The following is an 18,422-nucleotide window of genomic DNA, read 5'->3' on the forward strand; positions in this document are numbered from 1 at the left end:
AATGCCCAGCCGGGAGAGGAGTGCACATCAGAATCCCAGGACCGACAACAGGGAAGGAGTCACCCCCAAGGTACCCTGAGGGGCAATACTATTATTATGTGAAACATTCTCAGTCTGTGTTGGGGCAAACAAAAAGGCTGAGAATCACTGTTTAAGGTCAGCTCTTCTCTACCATCCCCAAAGCAGCAAAAGAAACTGGGATAAACCTGACTTCTCCCGATATAATTATGGTACCTCAAGTTGGAATTTAAACAGAATTTTCCTTTGAAAAACTGCTAGGTCAGTGGTCGGCAAACTCATTAGTCAACAGAGTGGCAAACACGGCTCGCGAGCCGCATGCTGACCACTGTGCTAGGTCCCGTTCATAGTATATTACAACATTACACTGTATTAAACAGCCAATGATCCAATCACTTGCACGGCTTTATAGAGAAATACAGTCCAAATTCAAAACAAAAACTTAACAATGAACCTTTAAGGGCCCAATCTGTTGGTATACTGTCTATATAGCAAATGTTCACTAGAGACATCCCTTGCCTGAGGTCACAGCTCTTAGCTAAAGAGCTGAGCACCATTAGCTATGACACAAAGCAGCATTCCCAGGAAAAGAACCAGCGACCAAAGCCTCCTGAAATAACTGACAAACCAAAAAGAAAACTCCTAACCCTCCCCTTGGCCACTAACAGTCTTATGCTAGTCAAAAGGAAGGAATCAACTGAACTAAAATAGAAAAAAAAAAAAAAAAAAAGGCTGCACATACCTGTACTATGTCCCAGTTCATCTCCGCCTCCTCGGTAGCATTGCTGGCATCGGCTGGAAACCTGACAGGCTGGCCCTGAGGACATGATTCGGTCTTTATTTTCTTTAAAGGGGACTGACCAGATATACAGTCATCTTCATCTTCTTCCTTCTTGCATGCCCCTTGCCACAGGGTGCTTGTGGATGGTGTCTCTGTACTGTTGCCCTCACTCTTGAAGTTGCTGGCTTTGTTGGTTTCTTCAACTTTCAGCTTTTTGGTCCTTGGAGCTGAAGGTGACTGAGCTGAATTTTTCCGTTTTGTCTTTGCTGGTTTCAGAGTCTGTACAGTATCCAATTTAATTTTTCTGTCTTCCAAATCAACATCAGCAATAAGCACAGAACTATTCTATCAAATCATAAAGAAAACATATGATAATTAGAAGATAAAAACCAATTACTATGAAATACTACTCGGCAATGAAAAGGAACAAATTATTCACATAATATGGAAGAATCTCAAGATTATGTTGGGGGGGGGGGCAATCACAGAACTAAATATACACATACTCCCACACATAAATGAATACAAAGAAAACTGGGGAAATCTAAATAAGTTGAGTGGATTTTATAACTGTCAAATTCTCATTGCAATATTTTCCTATATTTTGCAAGATGGTAGGATTGGGGGAAACTGGATGAAGGGCACATACTATCTCTGTATATTTTTTACAACTGTATGTGAAGTTATCTAGAAATAAAAAGGTTAATTTAAAAAATGACTAAAGGATAGGTCTACAAAGACAGAAAAACCAAGATTTAAAATTTGCAATCAAAAATCAACCATTTCCTCGGAGAGCTAGTCCCCGGCTGTCCCCACCAGCAGGCCTTCGCACTCCGCCAAGCATCAGAACCAGTGGCCCTGTGTCCGGCTAACGGACCGACCTACCTGCTCCTTAACAACCACGCCTTCCAAGCCATCGCTGGTCTTCAGGGTATTCTTCTTCCCCCGGGGTGCCCTCTTCGCTTTGGATTCCTTGCAAACAGGTTGCCTAGGGTTTCTGGGGACTTTCTTTTGGGGCTCCCAGGCACTATCTTCCTTGTCATCTTCTTCAGAGGCAGATGATCTAGGAGTAAATTGATAGAAAATTTGCAGGAAAAATGAAGCCAAATGTCAAAGTAAAAAAAAAAAAAAAAAAAAAATCCACAAAAAGACAAATAGTCGAAACCGGTTTGGCTCAGTGGATAGAGCGTTGGCCTGCGGACTGAAGGGTCCCAGGTTTGATTCCGGTTGGGGGCATGTGCCTTGATTGCGGGCACGTCCCCAATGGGGGCTGTGCAAGAGGCAGCTGATTGATGATTCTCTCTCATCAATGTTTCTAACTCTCTATCCTTCTCCCTTCCTCTCTGTAAAAAAAAATCAATAAAATGTATTTAAAAAAAAAAAAAAGACAACCATACATCTTGAAAAAAAGAGTATGTGGTGTTTAATATAAAATGGAGTGATATAAGCACAAGCTATGAACAGATATTACTAAAAACTGAAACAAGAGTTAATCAGAGACCAATGTAAAAATAGCCCCCAATAAGCTGTAAATCACAGGTCTCTCTATTCACATCTCACCTAACAGACAATTATATACACACATACACTCAAGACACAGGAAGTCATTTATTACAGTCAGCAATGTTCTGGAGTATGTCACACCATAGTCACAGTGAGGTTTTCCATTTTAACAGTGAAAAGCACTTAAATAATTGCCTAAGTATTAACCGTATTTAAATTGTATTAGGTTATTCAAACCATGTAAGGAGTGGGAAATGACTCTAGGAAGCACATTCAATTACATAAAAAGCCACTACCAAGACCCTTCCAACTATTTTGTTTTTGTTATGGTTTTTGTTTTTTGTTTTGTTTTCTTTTTTGCGCTCCCAGATCTTCCAGAGTGGGAAGGAATAAGATGCATCTTTTTTTTCTTTTCTTTTTTTTTTTTTATTGATTTCAGAGAGGAAAGGAGAGGGAGAGAGAAAAAGAGAAACATCAATGGTGAGAGACTCATTGATTGGCTGCCTCTTGCACACCCCACACTGGGGATCGAGCCCACTACCGGGACATGTGCCCTAACCAGATCACTGATCCATGCCAGCAGAGCTCCAACTATTTCTACTTACCCTTTTTTCCCTTTCACAGAATGGATTTGTTTCCTGATGAAACGGGATCAGGTGCAGCTACAGGACATTTCTAACAACTCAAGAATTGAACTCATAGCAACAGCAGAGCAAAAGCAGCATGTGAACTTTGGTAAAAGAGCATCAGGCTCCGTCAGTCCAGTTAAAATTCTTTCTTCCCACAATGTGAAAGGTATATACTGGCAGGAAGGATAACTACTTCCTTCACTGATTAGTGAATAGAGATGTTTGGCTTTTTTAGTGTTTAAGTTCTGCCTAGAGGCAAAGCATGATTGGATGACTGCTTAGCTGAATTATGCCCTAGGAGAGCATAGTTATGATCAGTGGAACGACTGATGGTCTCTAGGTGAGTTATCTTCAGAGGCAGACACTAACTAAACCCTAAGAGCAGTCAAAAATAAAAAATAACATAGTAACAGGTGAATTAAAAGAATAAGATTTAGAAAACCAGGGTTCTGCTCTTCATACCATTACCAAACTGAGCTGAATGACTTCATTTATTAGGAAGAGAAACTCAGTACAGGTAATATTTATTATACATGAGGCAGTTCTAAGACAGCTAGTCAACACTCATTCCTAATCACACTTGACCTCTCAGCAGCACCAGGCACTCACTCCTTAGAGCACGTTTTTCACACCTAACGGGCACTGCTCCTCTGGTTTCCTCCTGCTTTCCTGGCAGCTTCTCCTTAGACCCTTTGCTTGCTCACCCTCCTCTCCACAACCTTTCAATGTTGGGAACCTCTCAGACTTAGTTCTCAGCTCTCTGCTCTCTATACTCTTTACTACCTGACCTTATCTCATCCTATAGCTGAATAAGAGGATCTCAATTTTATGTCTCCAACTTGACCTAAACTCAAGAGAATATCCACTTTCACTCAATGTCTAGCAATCATCTCAAACTTACCAAGCCCCAAACAGATCGCCTGATTTCACCACCCTCACACCTGATCCTCCTCCAGTCTTCCCCAATTCCTGTTTACCCTATATTTAAAATATATACCAAATCAAACCACTTCTCACTCATGTTAATCTCACTTCCCATCCCTCTCTGCCTTGGTGACTCTGGTCTTGCTGTTCCCTGAACACTCCAAGCTCATTCCTGCCTCAGGGTTGTCACATTTGCTTTCCCCTCAACTTGGAACATCCATCTATTCCTCAGATCTTTGCAAATTGCACTCCCAAGTCTTTTAGCTCTCTTGCCACACACTCCAAAAGAACTTCCCAAACTACTGTAACCAAAATATCTCCTACTCCAACCATTCACCATGCTCTCTTATCTCATCCTCTTTTATGTTTCCTTACAGTACTATTACTGTCTAACATTAATACCATTCTCCCACCCTCCCCACCCCCATAAAAAGAAAACAATATGCTTACAACTCAGAGAAGGAAGAAAATTCATCTATGGGTACTGCAGGCTGGACCTTTAGTTTTGCTCTTCTTGGCAATGATGACATCTGGAAGAAACAGAACATGAAATCAGCATGATTTGAATCACCTGAATGACTAATGACTTATTTTGTCTGCAAAACATGTCATGCAAAACTAACACTCCAATAGCTCTGCTATTAGAAAATGCTGTCGGGCCAAAACTGGTTTGGCTCGGTGGATAGAGCCTCAGCCTGCGGACTGAAAGGTCCTAGGTTCGATTCCGGTCAAGGGCATGTACCTTGGTTGAGGGCACATACCCAGTGGGGGATGTGCAGGAGGCAGCTGGTCGATGTTCCTCTCTCATCGATGTTTCTAGCTCTCTATCTCTTTCCCTTTCTCTCTGTAAAAAATCAATAAAACATATTTTAAAAAAAGAAAAAGAAAATGCTGTCGGGGTGGGAGAGGAGGGAATGGGGGTCATTTAAAGCCCAAACACAGGTTTCCCTTCTTATGTGGCTGCCAATTATAAGAGCAGCTAATACCTTTCCAATGATTTCAAAAGCCTGATGAGTGTGAGCCATCTTTGGTAAAAATATTAGCACCTATAGGGTGACAATTCATAGTTTTTTTAGAATTTTATGCTTGAGTACACTACAAGTGTTTTTGATGGTATATCAGACAGCAAACTATAAACTTCTTTATTAAACTACATCTAAACTATAAACTATATTAGGCTGTAAGAACTATTTTCCCTCTTCTATGTCTTCTTACAGTATAAAGAAGTTTATATGCAAAGTTGACAATATTGTTGACCTAGCAGCCACATTATTCTGAAAACAAGATAATCCACTCCCTTATAATAAAAGTTTCAATATTTAAATAACAATTACTAAAACCATTGAAAAATATTTACCAAATCCAAAGGCCCAACTCTAAAAAATTAAGACAAATAGCCAGAAACATCATATGATACAGGAAATAAGCAGATTTATTTTAGCTGATAAATTATCTAGGGTTAAACTGGAGTTTAAAGATCAATGTTCTGCCGAAACCGGTTTGGCTCAGTGGATAGAGCGTCAGCCTACAGACTGAAAGGTCCTGGGTTCGATTCTGATCAAGGGCATGTGCCTGGGTTGTGGGCACATCCCCAGTAGGGAGTGTGCAAGAGGCAGCTGATCCATGATTCTCTCTCATGGATGTTTCTAACTCTCTATCCCTCTCTCTTCCTCTCTGTAAAAAATCAATAAAATATATGTCATAGAATTAGTTACATTAACCAAAATTTCATCTCTTTCCATGTGGTTTCTTTTTAATATATATTTTTTAAATATATTTTATTGATTTTTTTTACAGAGAGGAAGGGAGAGTGATAGAAAGTTAGAAACATCGACGGGAGAGAAACATTGATCAGCTGCCTCCTGCACACCCCCCACTAGGAACGTGCCCACAACCAAGGTACATGACCTTGACCGGAATTGAACCCGGGACCCTTCAATCCGCAGGCCAACGCTCTATCCACTGATCCAAACCGGTTTCGGCTTAATATATTTTTATTAATATCAGAGAGGAAGGGAAAGGGAAATAAAAACATCCATGATTACAATCATTGATCAGCCACCTCCTGCACTCCCTACACTGGGAATCCAGGCCACATCCCAGGTATGCCCTGACCAGGAATCAAACTGAACCGTGACCTCCTGATTCATAGGTCGTCACTCAACCACTGAGCAGCACTGGCCGGGCTATTTCCATGGTTTCAAAAACCTATTATCACCTACTTAACCCACACCTACTCCATCTCAATAAACTGCACCACCATCCACCTAAGATAGATGATTTTTTGCTAAGCCAGAACCTTCAAAAATGTTAACAGCTTCAATGAGCTATAATTGACATGCAATACACGGTACATGCATTAAAAGTACAAATTTGATGTTTTGGCATATGTATACACATCTCCACAACCAATACAATGAAAGTATCCATTATCCCCCAAAGTTTCATTTGCAAATCTTTTTTTCTTTCATCTCCCACATCCAGTCTATCAGTAAGTCACAAATTTTTTCCTCCAAAATATATCTTAAATATCTTGAATATTCAGTGAGTCTTTAGTTCCCAAAACTCTCAGCTGGACTACTGTACTGGCCTCTTAACCGGCCTCTCTGCTTCCACTCTTGTCCCTACAACCCATCCACATTATCAGTCTAGATCATTTAGAAAATGCTTAAAAACCATTTGGTAATCAAATCATATACATTTTTACTATTGCCTTCTAAAGTGCCCGGCAGGACTGACCTCCCACCTATCTTTCTAACTATATTTACCACTTGCTAAATCTCCACAACCGTAGTTCCTATAACACTCAGTACCTGTAACAAGCATGATTCTTTCACTCTGGCTGGAGTACTATTCCTCCTGCTCACCAATAGGCTGGCTCCTGCTCATCTCTTAGTTTATATTTTAGGCCTAAAATGGGTGTCCTGGAAATAATATTATAGGGCCCTGTTTACTTCCTTTATACTGTACTACATAATATAACTTCTAACTATCCTTATTTATTGTCTGCATCCCCCCTGCTTACTTCATGACAGTAAACACCATGAAGGAAGAAACCACGTTAACCTTACTCATTTCTGCATCCCACAGAGCCTGGCATGTAATAGCTGCTCTAGAACTACTTGTTCATTGAACATAAGAATATATTTTTAAATGGTCTCTATAGAGGAATACTGTATGCATTTGTTTTCCCCATCACTATTAGGCAAAATCTCACCTGGCACTCAATGTTTTCTTGCAAAAGTGACGGTATGGAAGACCACTCCTATTCTTAGTGGTTTGAGATGTTCCAGTCTACCAAGCTGTCTTATTTCTCTCAGCACATGAGCATATTCAAATCAATAACTTGGCAGGTTTCTGTGATGTTACTAAGGGGAAAAGCACTAAACTAGGGCAATTGAAAATGAGGAGGTCACGGAGAAACCTGCATACACACGAATATTAAAATAGGAAAAACCATAATTTAAAATTTTAACAAGTAGAGCAGAGGGGAACAGCTTTTTAAGAGGTAGCTAGAGAAGTTTCGAGAGGGGGGGACCATCATAAGTGCTCTGAATGTCAGCAGATACCCAACTGAGGAATAAAAACAAATACTAGACCTGGAAGAGCCTCTGAAATCAGAGGCTTCCGGTCTTCTTTTATGAATGAGATCCAGTGAGGTTAAAGGGCTTATTCTAAGGGAAGAGCTATGTGGCAGAAGGAATAGAACCCAGAGCCCCAAAGCACCAAAACTAGGCCTTTTTCCCATTTCACATACATTACATTAATAACACGCTATCAAGTAGGAGGTTCCAGGAAAGTTCTAGGCTTTCCATTCATCCTTTCCTTGACAGCTGCTCAGCGCCTCCTAGACGCCAGGCGCGCTGCTGAGAATGAAGTGGATTCTGCCATGATCTGATCGTGAAAAGGATGCTTCCTACCCCATCTCTGGAAATCGGAGGTATAAAAACAATCTAGGTTTGCTTGGGCTTTCCTTGGCCTGCCGCGATGAGCTAAGAGCTGCATTTTTTACGAAAACGCTACGAAGGGTTTTCTGGATGCGAGTTGGTAAATACAGAACTCAAAACAGTAAAAACTTCTCACTTTTAAAAAGAGATGTTACTCCCCAAATGAGCGCTCAGAACTTTTTACATGGCCCCCATGACACCAGAGCCCGGACGCCAGGCTCAACCTAGCCCGCAGGCACACCGCCAAAGCGGACGCGCGGCTCACCTTCCCGCACCACGTATCCAGAGGCCCGGGATTCTGTGTGCGTGACCGCGTCTTCCGGTTCCCGCCGGAAGTTTTTCAAACTCCGGAAGTCCCGCCTCGCTGCTCCTTGACTGACTTCAGACAAGCTGAGCTCCCAGAGCGAAGGGTGGGAGGGCTGAGGGGACGGGATAGAGGTGGAGCCTGGTGTCCAGCAGTTGCGGACCCGCCTCCCTGTTTTTCTTTCTCTGGGACTGCTTTGCTCTCTTTTTCATGACATTATTTGAATTTGCAGTAGAAAAATAAAAAGCAATCAAGCTTTACACTCTCTAAAATCAATTTTTTAAAGGTTTTTATTTTATTTGTTTCTTAGCGTGTTTCATTATTTCTTAAGATCCAACGTAGAGTTTTTGCTTCAGAGTTATGAAAAGATCCAAATTTTCTGATTAGGACTTCTGGTAAACCCTCACACAGCCCAGGAGGTTTCCTCCACCTTCACAGAAGAGTTTAGCCCTACAGTCATCATTATCTTACATTGGTCTCTCCCGCAATTTACTGCACTATCAAGTACACGTTTTAGAAACCTTGTTCTTTGAACCTGTTCTTACCTCCTCTGGCTTTAGCTTACCCCTTAGGTACCTAATACAATTTAGAGGTAAATACTCACTGAATTCATTGAGGCAAACACAGGTCCCAGTTACCCAAATTTCTTGGGCTAGAATGGAAAAGCCCTGCCCTATTTCATTTGTCAGATTCTTTGAAAGTGCTAGTAATCTAGTATCTTAGGTAAGCCCTCCTCCAGATCCAGTATTTCTGTTTCTCTTCCCTAAAAACACAAAAGTAGGTCTTATTTTTTATTACAATGATTCCCAAGTATCTTAGCTTTGTGGACAAAAGGGGCCACATGCTAACCCAACAAGCTCAGGGAAGGCCTGCATGGTGGTCTTGCAAACTCAAAAACCTAAATTAACTACAAAGGATGTTCTGAAATTAAACTTTAACTAAAAGCGCCTATCTGTCTTTTTGCATTTATGATAACATATCCTTGAAATGTCTGGGTAACTTGTAACTTCCCTTTTTTCCAGACCCCTTAGGCCACAACCAAATGCCCTGGGTGCCAGGACAGGAGATCATAAATTCCTTCATTGTTATTGTTACCATGTTAATTGTTGACTGTGAGCTATCCTGTGCCCACCTAAGTATGTGTCTATTATTTTACTTTTTATCCAATCCCAGAGGTTCTCTCACCCTCCACCCACCTTTGCTTTCTTCCACCTCTCTAATCTATCACCAATGGATTTCATGTAACCCACCTAAGTCTCCTTTAATTGCAAAAATAGGTGAAAAACTGCCATTCTCCAGAGCATTATTCCAATATGTTGAGATTTTGCTTCCCGGCTGTTGTCAACAGCTTGGCTCAAATAAACCACAAAAATTCATTACAGGTTTGAATGTTTTTACGTTAACAGCTCCATGTCCGTACCCTAAACCCCACATTTTTTCACTAATCCAATTTACCTTGAATACATTTTCTCAAAATCAATTCTCAGTAGAAATGAAAAAAGTCTTGGGATTTTTTTGTTTGTTTGTTTTTGATGATGTGTTTTTTGCCAAGCACACTAAACTCTAAACTCACAGAAACAGCCCCACCCCAAAATAAAAAAAAAAATTGATTGTAAGATTAAGGAAATAAAGCTGTTGTTAGTTTAGATTATAATTTAGCATACCAAAACCCCGTGGATTTGTTTTATAAAGCAGCTTTCTATGCTAATGACTCATTTCCAAGGACTCTGATTACTGAAGAGCTATTGAAATGACCCATGAGTAGGCCTTACTACATACAGATTTATCCAAAGTAAACATAAATTTCACTGGATAATTTTTGCAGACTTTCTATTCTATATCTAAGATCCTTGGTTGGTAAGGATCAGTTTCTGAGATTGTTTAGAGATTTCTTTTTTCCTTCTTAATTTGTAGTCTTATGTTGCCCTTTGCAATGATTCCAGAAGGTCTGGCACTGTCTGCTACAATCACTGTCTGATCCACAATTTCTAGTTCTGAAAGAACACTAGGGAACACAGGACAGTCCGGGATTATGGGAAGGAAACCCAGTTATCATAATAAACAATAGTAATTTACTATTTACTATTCACCTACTTTTTATAGTGCTATCTAGGTTTTTAAGATAGAGAATAGTAAGGGTCAAGGTGAATCAATGTTCTACAAAATCTTTTAAAATAATTCCTATCCTAGAGGAATTTACAAGCAGGACTAGGGACTAGATACAGGCACAAGAGACAAACCCATACACGCCCTAGCTGGTTGGCCCGGATCATTGGCGTGTCATCCCATGGTTGTCAGCCGAAAGGTTGCAGTTCAATTCCCATTCAGGGCACATACCTAGGTTGCCGGTTTCATCCACAGTTGGGTCACGTACGGGAGGCAGCTGATCAATGTTTCTCTCACATCTCACATAGATGCTTCCCTCTTGCTCTTCTTCTCTCTCTAAAATCAATAAAAACACATTTTCTGAGGAGGATTCAAAGAGAGACAGACAGACAGACAGACAGACAGGTCAACCAACCTATATAAGATCGTCCAGATTCAAGGGTTGGTAGTAGGTACACTGCACAGTGGGAATGAGAATAGGAATTGGACTGCATAGTTGAGTTGGACACTGACTCTCTTCTCTTCCACAAGGGATATCTGCTTTTCAGCTGGAGAAGAAAATATAAATAAATAGCGTACCAAGCCCAAGCAGATTTGGCTCAGAAGATAGAGTGTTTGCCCACAGACTGAAGGGTCCTGGCTTTGATTCTGATCAAGGGCATGTACCTTGGTTTCAGGCTTGATGCCCAGCCCTACTCAGGCAACTAATCAATGTGTCTTTCTCACATCAATGTACCTCTCTTTCTGTCGCTCCCTTTCTCTTCCACTCTCTCTAATGGGAAAATAGCCTCAAAAATATCCTCAGGTGAAGATTAACCAACAATAAATAAAAGGACATCAGACATCTGGGAAAAATAAAAGTTGGGACAGGGTCCTCTAAAATTAATGTAGGTGGTGACCTACTTCAAAGGCAAGGAATACTGTCTAGAAAGCAGTTCCCTAGGAAGTTTGCAAGAGCTGTTCCCACTAAAAGCTGTCAAGGAAATTTTGTAATCACTAAGCATAAACCAGGCCCTACCACAAAAACTGCCTTTTCTCTCCAGGACCTTGCGCAAGCTATTGTTTACCTTTGGTTCTTAAGTGCTGAATTCCAAGAAATTCAGGGGTTTAGTCTGGGATAATCTGAACATCCACCTGAGACTATGCAGCACAGTTTGGGAGTAATGAAAACATGTTTTGGATTTGCCTGGAGGTTATTTGTTTTATTGCTCCAAAGCACACAGCTCCTCACGTGATATTCATTGGTATGTTGTTATTTGTATGTTATTGTCCATGTTTTCAAGTCACTTCCCTATGAGTTCTACCTTCTCAGGGAGACTATCATAATAGTAATAACATATACTCATTGATCATCTACCATGTGCCAAGCACTAAGTCAAGGCTTTTATATGTATTCGTATATTTGATTCGTATTTTAGCTCAATGAGACGTTGCTATTATTATGCTCTTTTTTATAAATGAGAAGATCAACCCTGACCACTGTGCCTCAGTTGGTTGGGCATTGTCCTGTGCACTGAAAGATTGCTAGTTTAATTCCTGATCAAGGCACATGCCTGGGTTGTGGGCTTAATCCCCAGTATGGACCATGCAGGAGGCTGCCAATCAAAGTTACACTTTCAATATTGATGTTTCTTCTCCCTTTCTCTTTGTCTAAAAAAAAAAAATCAATAAACTATTCTTTTAAAAATCTTAAATGAGAATACTAAGGTATAGATAAGTTAAATAACTCATCCAAAGACATATCAGCTATTAAATGCATTTCTGGGATTTAAACCCAGTATCCTTAAGGACATCCATATACCACCAACTCAAAGCAAAGATCTCTTTCCCCTCCACAATGGTAGTTAGTGCAAGACTCTGAATAATTGAGAAGGTACCCAGGTTTGATTCTGGTCAAGGGCACATGCCCAGGTTTCGGGCTCAATCCTCAGTTGGTAGGTGTGCAGAGGGCAGCTCATCAATGATTCCCTCTTATCATCAATGTTTCTATCTATCTCTCCCTCTCGCTTTATCTCTGAAATCAATAAAAAAAAATATGTATTTTAAAAAGGACACAAATTCTTAATATAGATGCAACTGACTGCACTGAATTTTGCACCCACTAAATTGAAAGATACTTGTCTAAGTCTAGGAACTAAGTATTAGTCATGTTAGTCTCTTCTTCAACTTCTTCCTTTACCTATATGCTGCCTAATGATGCCTGAAAAAGTACTCAATAAACCCTGGCCAGATATATCAGTTGGTTAGAGCATTGCCCCTACATGCCAAGGTTGCAAGTTTGATTCCTGGTCATGGTACATGCAAGAATCAATGAACGAATGTATAAATAAGTGGAACAACAAATCTCTCCTTTTCTCTCTCTATAAAATCAATCAATAAATAAAAAAATTAAAAATAAGATATTAGACTAACTTCTGGGCCAAGGACTATACCTTCCTCATACTAGGAAAGTAATCTAAAGTTCCTGCCACACAGAAGGTGGGTTACCATTCTAAAAATCAGATGTGCTTTTGGAAATTCAAACATTTTGTCCCTTTAAGTTAATCACCTTGCAAAGGCAGAGTCTATTGCAGATTAGAGAATGCATACCATATTTTCCAGCATATAAAACGACTTTTGAAACAAAAAAAAAGCCTGCTCAGATTGGCCAGAGTCAGAGAGGAGGTCTATTAAAAAAAGAACTGGTGTTGCCTCGGAAGTGGGGGGTAGCCTTATACAGCGAATATAGGCCTAAACCTATGTTTTAACTGTAAAATTAGGGGGGGTGGTCTTATACACCGGAGTAAACTGAAACCGAGCCCTATTTTATAAATTTGCGTATTAGCCTTGCCCATCTACTACCCCACTGTCAAAAACTCACATTCCTAAACGATAAAACTCATTGGCTTCAATGGGCTTGTCTCAATAACTCAGCCAGGAACTTAGATACTTCCTGCAAAATACAGTATAAGAGAAGGACTGCCTCTATTTCCCAAATGAGACAAGGGCTTCTTGTTAAGTGAGGTAGAATAGGCCTGTAGATGCATTCCCAAACTTGGCTTGTCCTGTGACTTTTTCAGTCTGTCTGGGAGCAGAGCACCATTCCAAAGTGCTAGTCTCATGCTGAAGACATTGTTACAGCCCAGAGAAAGTCTGTCTGCCTTATGTGTAAAAAGAAAGAAAAGAAAAAAAGATTCAAGGGATTAAAATCCTGAGTTTTGAATGACTATTGAACAGATCTTAAAGAGGTATCATTGAAGCCTGAGGAAATCAGTTGTGCAGATTTTTCAAGGAAATGGGTATTCAAGCATAAAAGGATTACATACATTTAAATTTATCTTACATGAAGTAAAATAATGGGAACTACATACTAAACTAGAATATAATTTCTCTCTTTAGCTGAAAACGGAAATGCAGTGTTTTTCCCCACTTACGTTTTACAAATCCTCGAAGTACTTTGTAATGAATGCAATCACAAGCTAGATTAAAAAAAATAAAATCCAGAACCGTAGGTAAAATATTGTATCTAATACACAGCTCACTGTTCTACTCATCACCTATCTGGCAAATTCGCTGGCTGAAGGCATTCTGTTGCATGCATGAGCAGAATTTTCTTCTAGTGAGTTTATCTCCCCTGAGTAGTGTCTAGGGACCACCTAGGAGGCCTAAAATATTCACTTAATAACCTGAGATTTAACCATAGAAACCCTGAAGGGTTCATTGGAACCCTAATGATGGCATGACTGGCTAGGTGGAAGGGAAGGGGTGAAAGGCAGCATCGTGGGGCCAGGTTTATTTTGTTCATCACCACGGAGAGCCATATCTGGAGACTCTGTACATCATAACTAATTCTTTGTAATACCTGTGGTCCACCTTTGAGCTTAATGAACTGAAACAGTCCTGCAAACAACTGGTTTGAAACACTCATCCAAGATGCCTGTAGTCAGAATTCTAATACCAGAAGCTTCACACTCGGACTGGAATTCAATTTTGGAAAAGCAATGTGTGTCAGATTAACCTATGTTTAAGTGTGTGTGTGTGTGTGTGTGTGTGTGTGTGTGTGGTTGTTATTTTTGCTTTAATGTCTGGTTTATTGAGTATAATTTACATAAAGGAAAACTCAACTTTTTATTCTGACAAACACATACAGTCATATAGCCACCACCACAAGTAAGATATAAAACATTTGCCAAAACCAGTTTGGCTCAGTGGATAGATCATCAGCCTGTGGACTGAAGGGTCCCGGGTTCGATTCTGGTCAAGGGCATGTTTCTTGGTTGCGGGCACATCTCCAGTAGGGGGTGTGCAGGAGGCAGCTGATAGAAGTTTCTCTCTCAACAATGTTTCTAACTCTCTATCCCTCTCTCTTCCTCTCTGTAAAAAATCAATACAAAGTATATATATTTTTAAAAGATATAAAACATTTCTATCACATAAAAAATGCCCTTTGTAAGTTAATCTTCTCTCAGCCCTGGCAAGAACTCATTTGTTCTAGGTTCCAATAATTATAATTTTTCTGGATTGTCATGTAAACAGAAGCACAATTCTTCTTCTTAATATAATGCATTAGGGATTAATCCATGTTGTTGCATGTCTCACTGGTCTATTTCTTTCTATTGCCAGTTAGCATTCCAATATGTGGGCATACTACAGTTGATCTGTTTAGCAGCTGATAGACACTTAGGGTTTTTTCCACTTTTTGGCCATCATTAATAATGCTACTATAAACATTGATGTATAAGATTTTGTGTGGACATATGTTTTCATTTCTCTTGGGTAAATAAATAACTATGAACAGTATTGCTGAGTCATATGATGAGTATTTAGCTTTATAAGAAACTACTAAATTAATTTTCAAATACTATTTCGCATTCCCACCGTCAATGCAGGAGAGATCCAATTGCTCACAAACTTGCCAGGACTTGATATTGTCACGTTTGTTTTTTGTTTTATTTGTTTGTTTTTGTTTTTGCCATTTATTGATATTTAGGAGTATCTCACTAAAGTTTCAATTTGCATTCCTTAATGACTAATATAATGTATTTATTTGTCACCAATATATCTTCTTAGGTAAAGTTTTCAAATCTTTTGACAAATTTTAAATATATATATATTTATATATATTTAATTGATTTATATATATATAATTGATTTTTTACAGAGAGGAAGGAGAGAGATAGAGAGCTAGAAATATTGATGAGAGAGAAACATCAATTGGCTACCTCCTGAACACCCCCTACTGGGGATGTGCCCGCAACCAAGGTACATGCCCTTGACTGGAATCTAACCCAGGACCCTTCAGTCTGCAGGCTGATGCTCTGTCCACTGAACCAAACTGGTTTCGGCTCTTTGGACAAATTTTAACTGGATTTTTTGCTTGTTGAATTATGAGAGTCCTTCATTTGTTGTGGACACTAGTCCTTCATAAAATATGGCACTTAGCTTTGAGAGTAACAAGTTATCACAGGCAGCTGCTGGCCCAATAGCACACAGAAAAATGATTCCTTCAAGAGGCTAGCTAATAGATGGTATCAGAAACACCAACATTCTTACACACGTGAATTTTCCTGAAACCAACGTCACTGTAAACAGAAAACATCTTTGCAGAATAATGACCTAATTTCACAGTGAAAGATGAGAAAACTATAAGCCTGAGATACATAAATTTATCACCTCAAAGGAATGCATTTGAGAAAGTGGCATCCATAAACTTTAGCGATACTGTGGGAAGTTAGTGAAGCCATCATGTTCACACAGCCTAACTGAGTATTTTGTTTAGACTACACCTTATCTGAGTGTAAAAAAATCCAAATAGTTCACCAAGAAAATTCTGACAGATCCTGAAAGTTAGAGTTTAACAGAAGTACGTATTGCATATATAAGGGTCTTTAATAACTTGAGCTTTATCAGTTAGGAGATCCAGGTCTATAATTTCTATAACTTTCAGGCCTGTTTCCAGAAAGCATTAGCTAGTACTTCTCAAATTTAAAGCATATATGAATCACTGGCAGAGCTTTTTAAAAATGGTGATTCCTATCCCTAGCCCCTAGTTTAATGAGTTTAAGGTAGGAATTACGTGAGTGAGGACACCAAGAGGTTCTTCTACATTTTACCCAAAGACAAGTCTAATTCTTACTGTACACTTGATTTAGGACACTTAGAGGTAGTTACTTATTTCAACTAAACCTCTATGTATTAGTTACCTATTGCTACTTAACAAACCACCTCCCCCCCCCAATTTTTTTAATGTTGTAAATATTTTATTTATTATATATATTATTGATTTCAGAAAGGAAGGGAGAGTGAGAGAGATAGAAACATCAGTGATGGGAGAAAATCATTGATTGGCTGCCTCCCGCACTCCCCCTGTTGGGGATCGAGCTCACATGTGCCCTCAGGCCATCGCTCTATCCACTGAACCAAACCAGCTAGGACTAATGTTGCAAATATTTTACATAATCTTTTGGTAAATAAATGAGATAAACTGGTTTCCAGAGAGACAGATTCTGGATAAGTAAGTGTGCGTATTCAAAGGTGTATTAAAGATAATGTCCCCAGACTGTTTCATAACATAGTAAAAACTTCCAGTTATAAGATAAATAGGTTTTGGAGATATAATTTACAACAGAATGACTCATAGTTAACAACATTATATTGTATATTTGAAAATTACTAAGATAATAGACCTTAGAAGTTCTCATCACAAGGAAATGTTTTATTAGTTGCACATTAAATAACAAATTTTACTAAAAGTAAATTTGATAATTACTAAAATTATCCTAATTCTAGTAAGTCTTGTATTTGTACCCCTAACACAGAAACCACCAAAAATTGTTCATTTTACTGCTGGGCCTTTAAGCCTGCCAATAAAAGGGAACCACAAGTGCCAAGAGGAATTGATGGTAGTCACCTTGGAATCTGCTCTTATCCACACCAACCAGCATTGGTTTGGACCTAATCTCATCTCTGTCAACTTGAAAAGCTCTGGCCCTGGAAATCCTACTTCTGGCCTTCATTAAACTTTTTGAGCTCTGTTTGGAAAAGGCCTGAAATCTCAGCTCTGTTTTGGTTAATAGTTATTCTTTGCCACCAAGATGGCTAGGATTTTTGCTTACTTGAGACTCTATTATTTTTGCACATATAAAACATTCAGAGTGGTCTGGCAAGTGGCTATTTGCATTTCTAAATATCCTCTTTAACAGGAATGAATTAACAACACTATTTTAATGACACACGTAACCTGCTAACATCTTACAGTCATTCATTGCAGTTCCCTCCTGGTTCATTTAGCAAACATCATATATGAGCTATCATGGTAACTCAATTGTTGCCAAGTACATTGGTGACAAACTGTTTTTCTTTTCAAGATATTTGTCCTCTCACATCTCTAGATGCTCCTGGAAATACTAATAAAAGCATAGCATCTGATATATTTATACCTTGTCTTATGGAACAATTTCATAACAATTCAGTAGAAAGGTCTCATTACAATGAGAGTAACAGCTATACTAAATTTTTTATATATATATTTTATTGATTTTTTACAGAGAGGAAGGGAGAGAGATAGAGAGCTAGAAACGTCGATGAGAGAGAAACATCAACCAGCCGCCCCCTGCACACCCCCCTCGGGGGATGTGCCCGCAACCAACGCACATGCCCCTGATTGGAATCGAACCTGGGACCCCCCAGTCCGCAGACTGACGCTCCACCGCTGAGCCAAACCGGTTTCGGCAGCTATAATAAATTTTTAACCAACAAACATCTGGTTGATGACTTACAAATGACACAAACCTAGGGATGATGTCACATGGCAATAGAGAGACTCTGGGTGAAGAGCAGTGCATGCAACGGCACAGCCTACCTTTGCGGTGCTCATTGACCAATCCTAGGAACAAAAGCAAATTTGAACAAAATAGTGGTGTCAAGAAGATTCATGTCAAGTTGCACTTTTCAAATTTTAACATATTCTTCAAATGTTTTATTAGTTAACGGAACTTTGTAATTCAATATGTGAAAGATACAAAAGGGAATGCTATAGAAATTCTGTTGCCTCTGTTCACCAGTCACGCAGTACCCCTCCCTATGAGTAAGTTTCTTGCATATTCTCCCAGAGAAAATTCTTTGCATATGCAGTCAAATGAAACAATATATTCGATCAAACATAGGATGTCATTGATTACAAGATAGACTGTTATTGTTATTATTATTATTATTATTATTATTATTATCTA

The 18,422-nt window shown here is 39.3% G+C and overlaps 1 protein-coding gene across 4 annotated transcripts in view; it reads right to left on the bottom strand.

Moving 5' to 3' along the window:
• SRBD1 (S1 RNA binding domain 1) overlaps positions 1–8,163 on the bottom strand; it is a 145,059-nt gene extending 136,896 nt beyond the window's left edge. For 2 of the 4 annotated variants that reach the window (XM_084900996.1, XM_084900993.1), the window contains exons 1-4: positions 8,068–8,163; positions 4,306–4,385; positions 1,685–1,862; positions 761–1,144 (exon numbers count right to left, since the gene is read on the bottom strand). In XM_084900996.1, the coding sequence (XP_084757122.1) occupies positions 761–1,144; positions 1,685–1,862; positions 4,306–4,385 (642 nt within the window). In that variant the 5' untranslated portion in view covers positions 8,068–8,163. Of the gene's footprint in view, positions 1–760; positions 1,145–1,684; positions 1,863–4,305; positions 4,386–7,072; positions 7,201–7,938 lie in introns of those variants that run through there. The other 2 variants (XM_084900994.1, XM_084900995.1) reach the window with 2 other exon arrangements.
• Positions 8,164–18,422: the final 10,259 nt, after the last annotated feature.

This window comes from Pipistrellus hanaki (assembly GCF_964339955.1).
Source record: "Pipistrellus hanaki genome assembly, chromosome: 12".
In the NCBI taxonomy this organism is placed as follows: domain Eukaryota; kingdom Metazoa; phylum Chordata; class Mammalia; order Chiroptera; family Vespertilionidae; genus Pipistrellus; species Pipistrellus hanaki.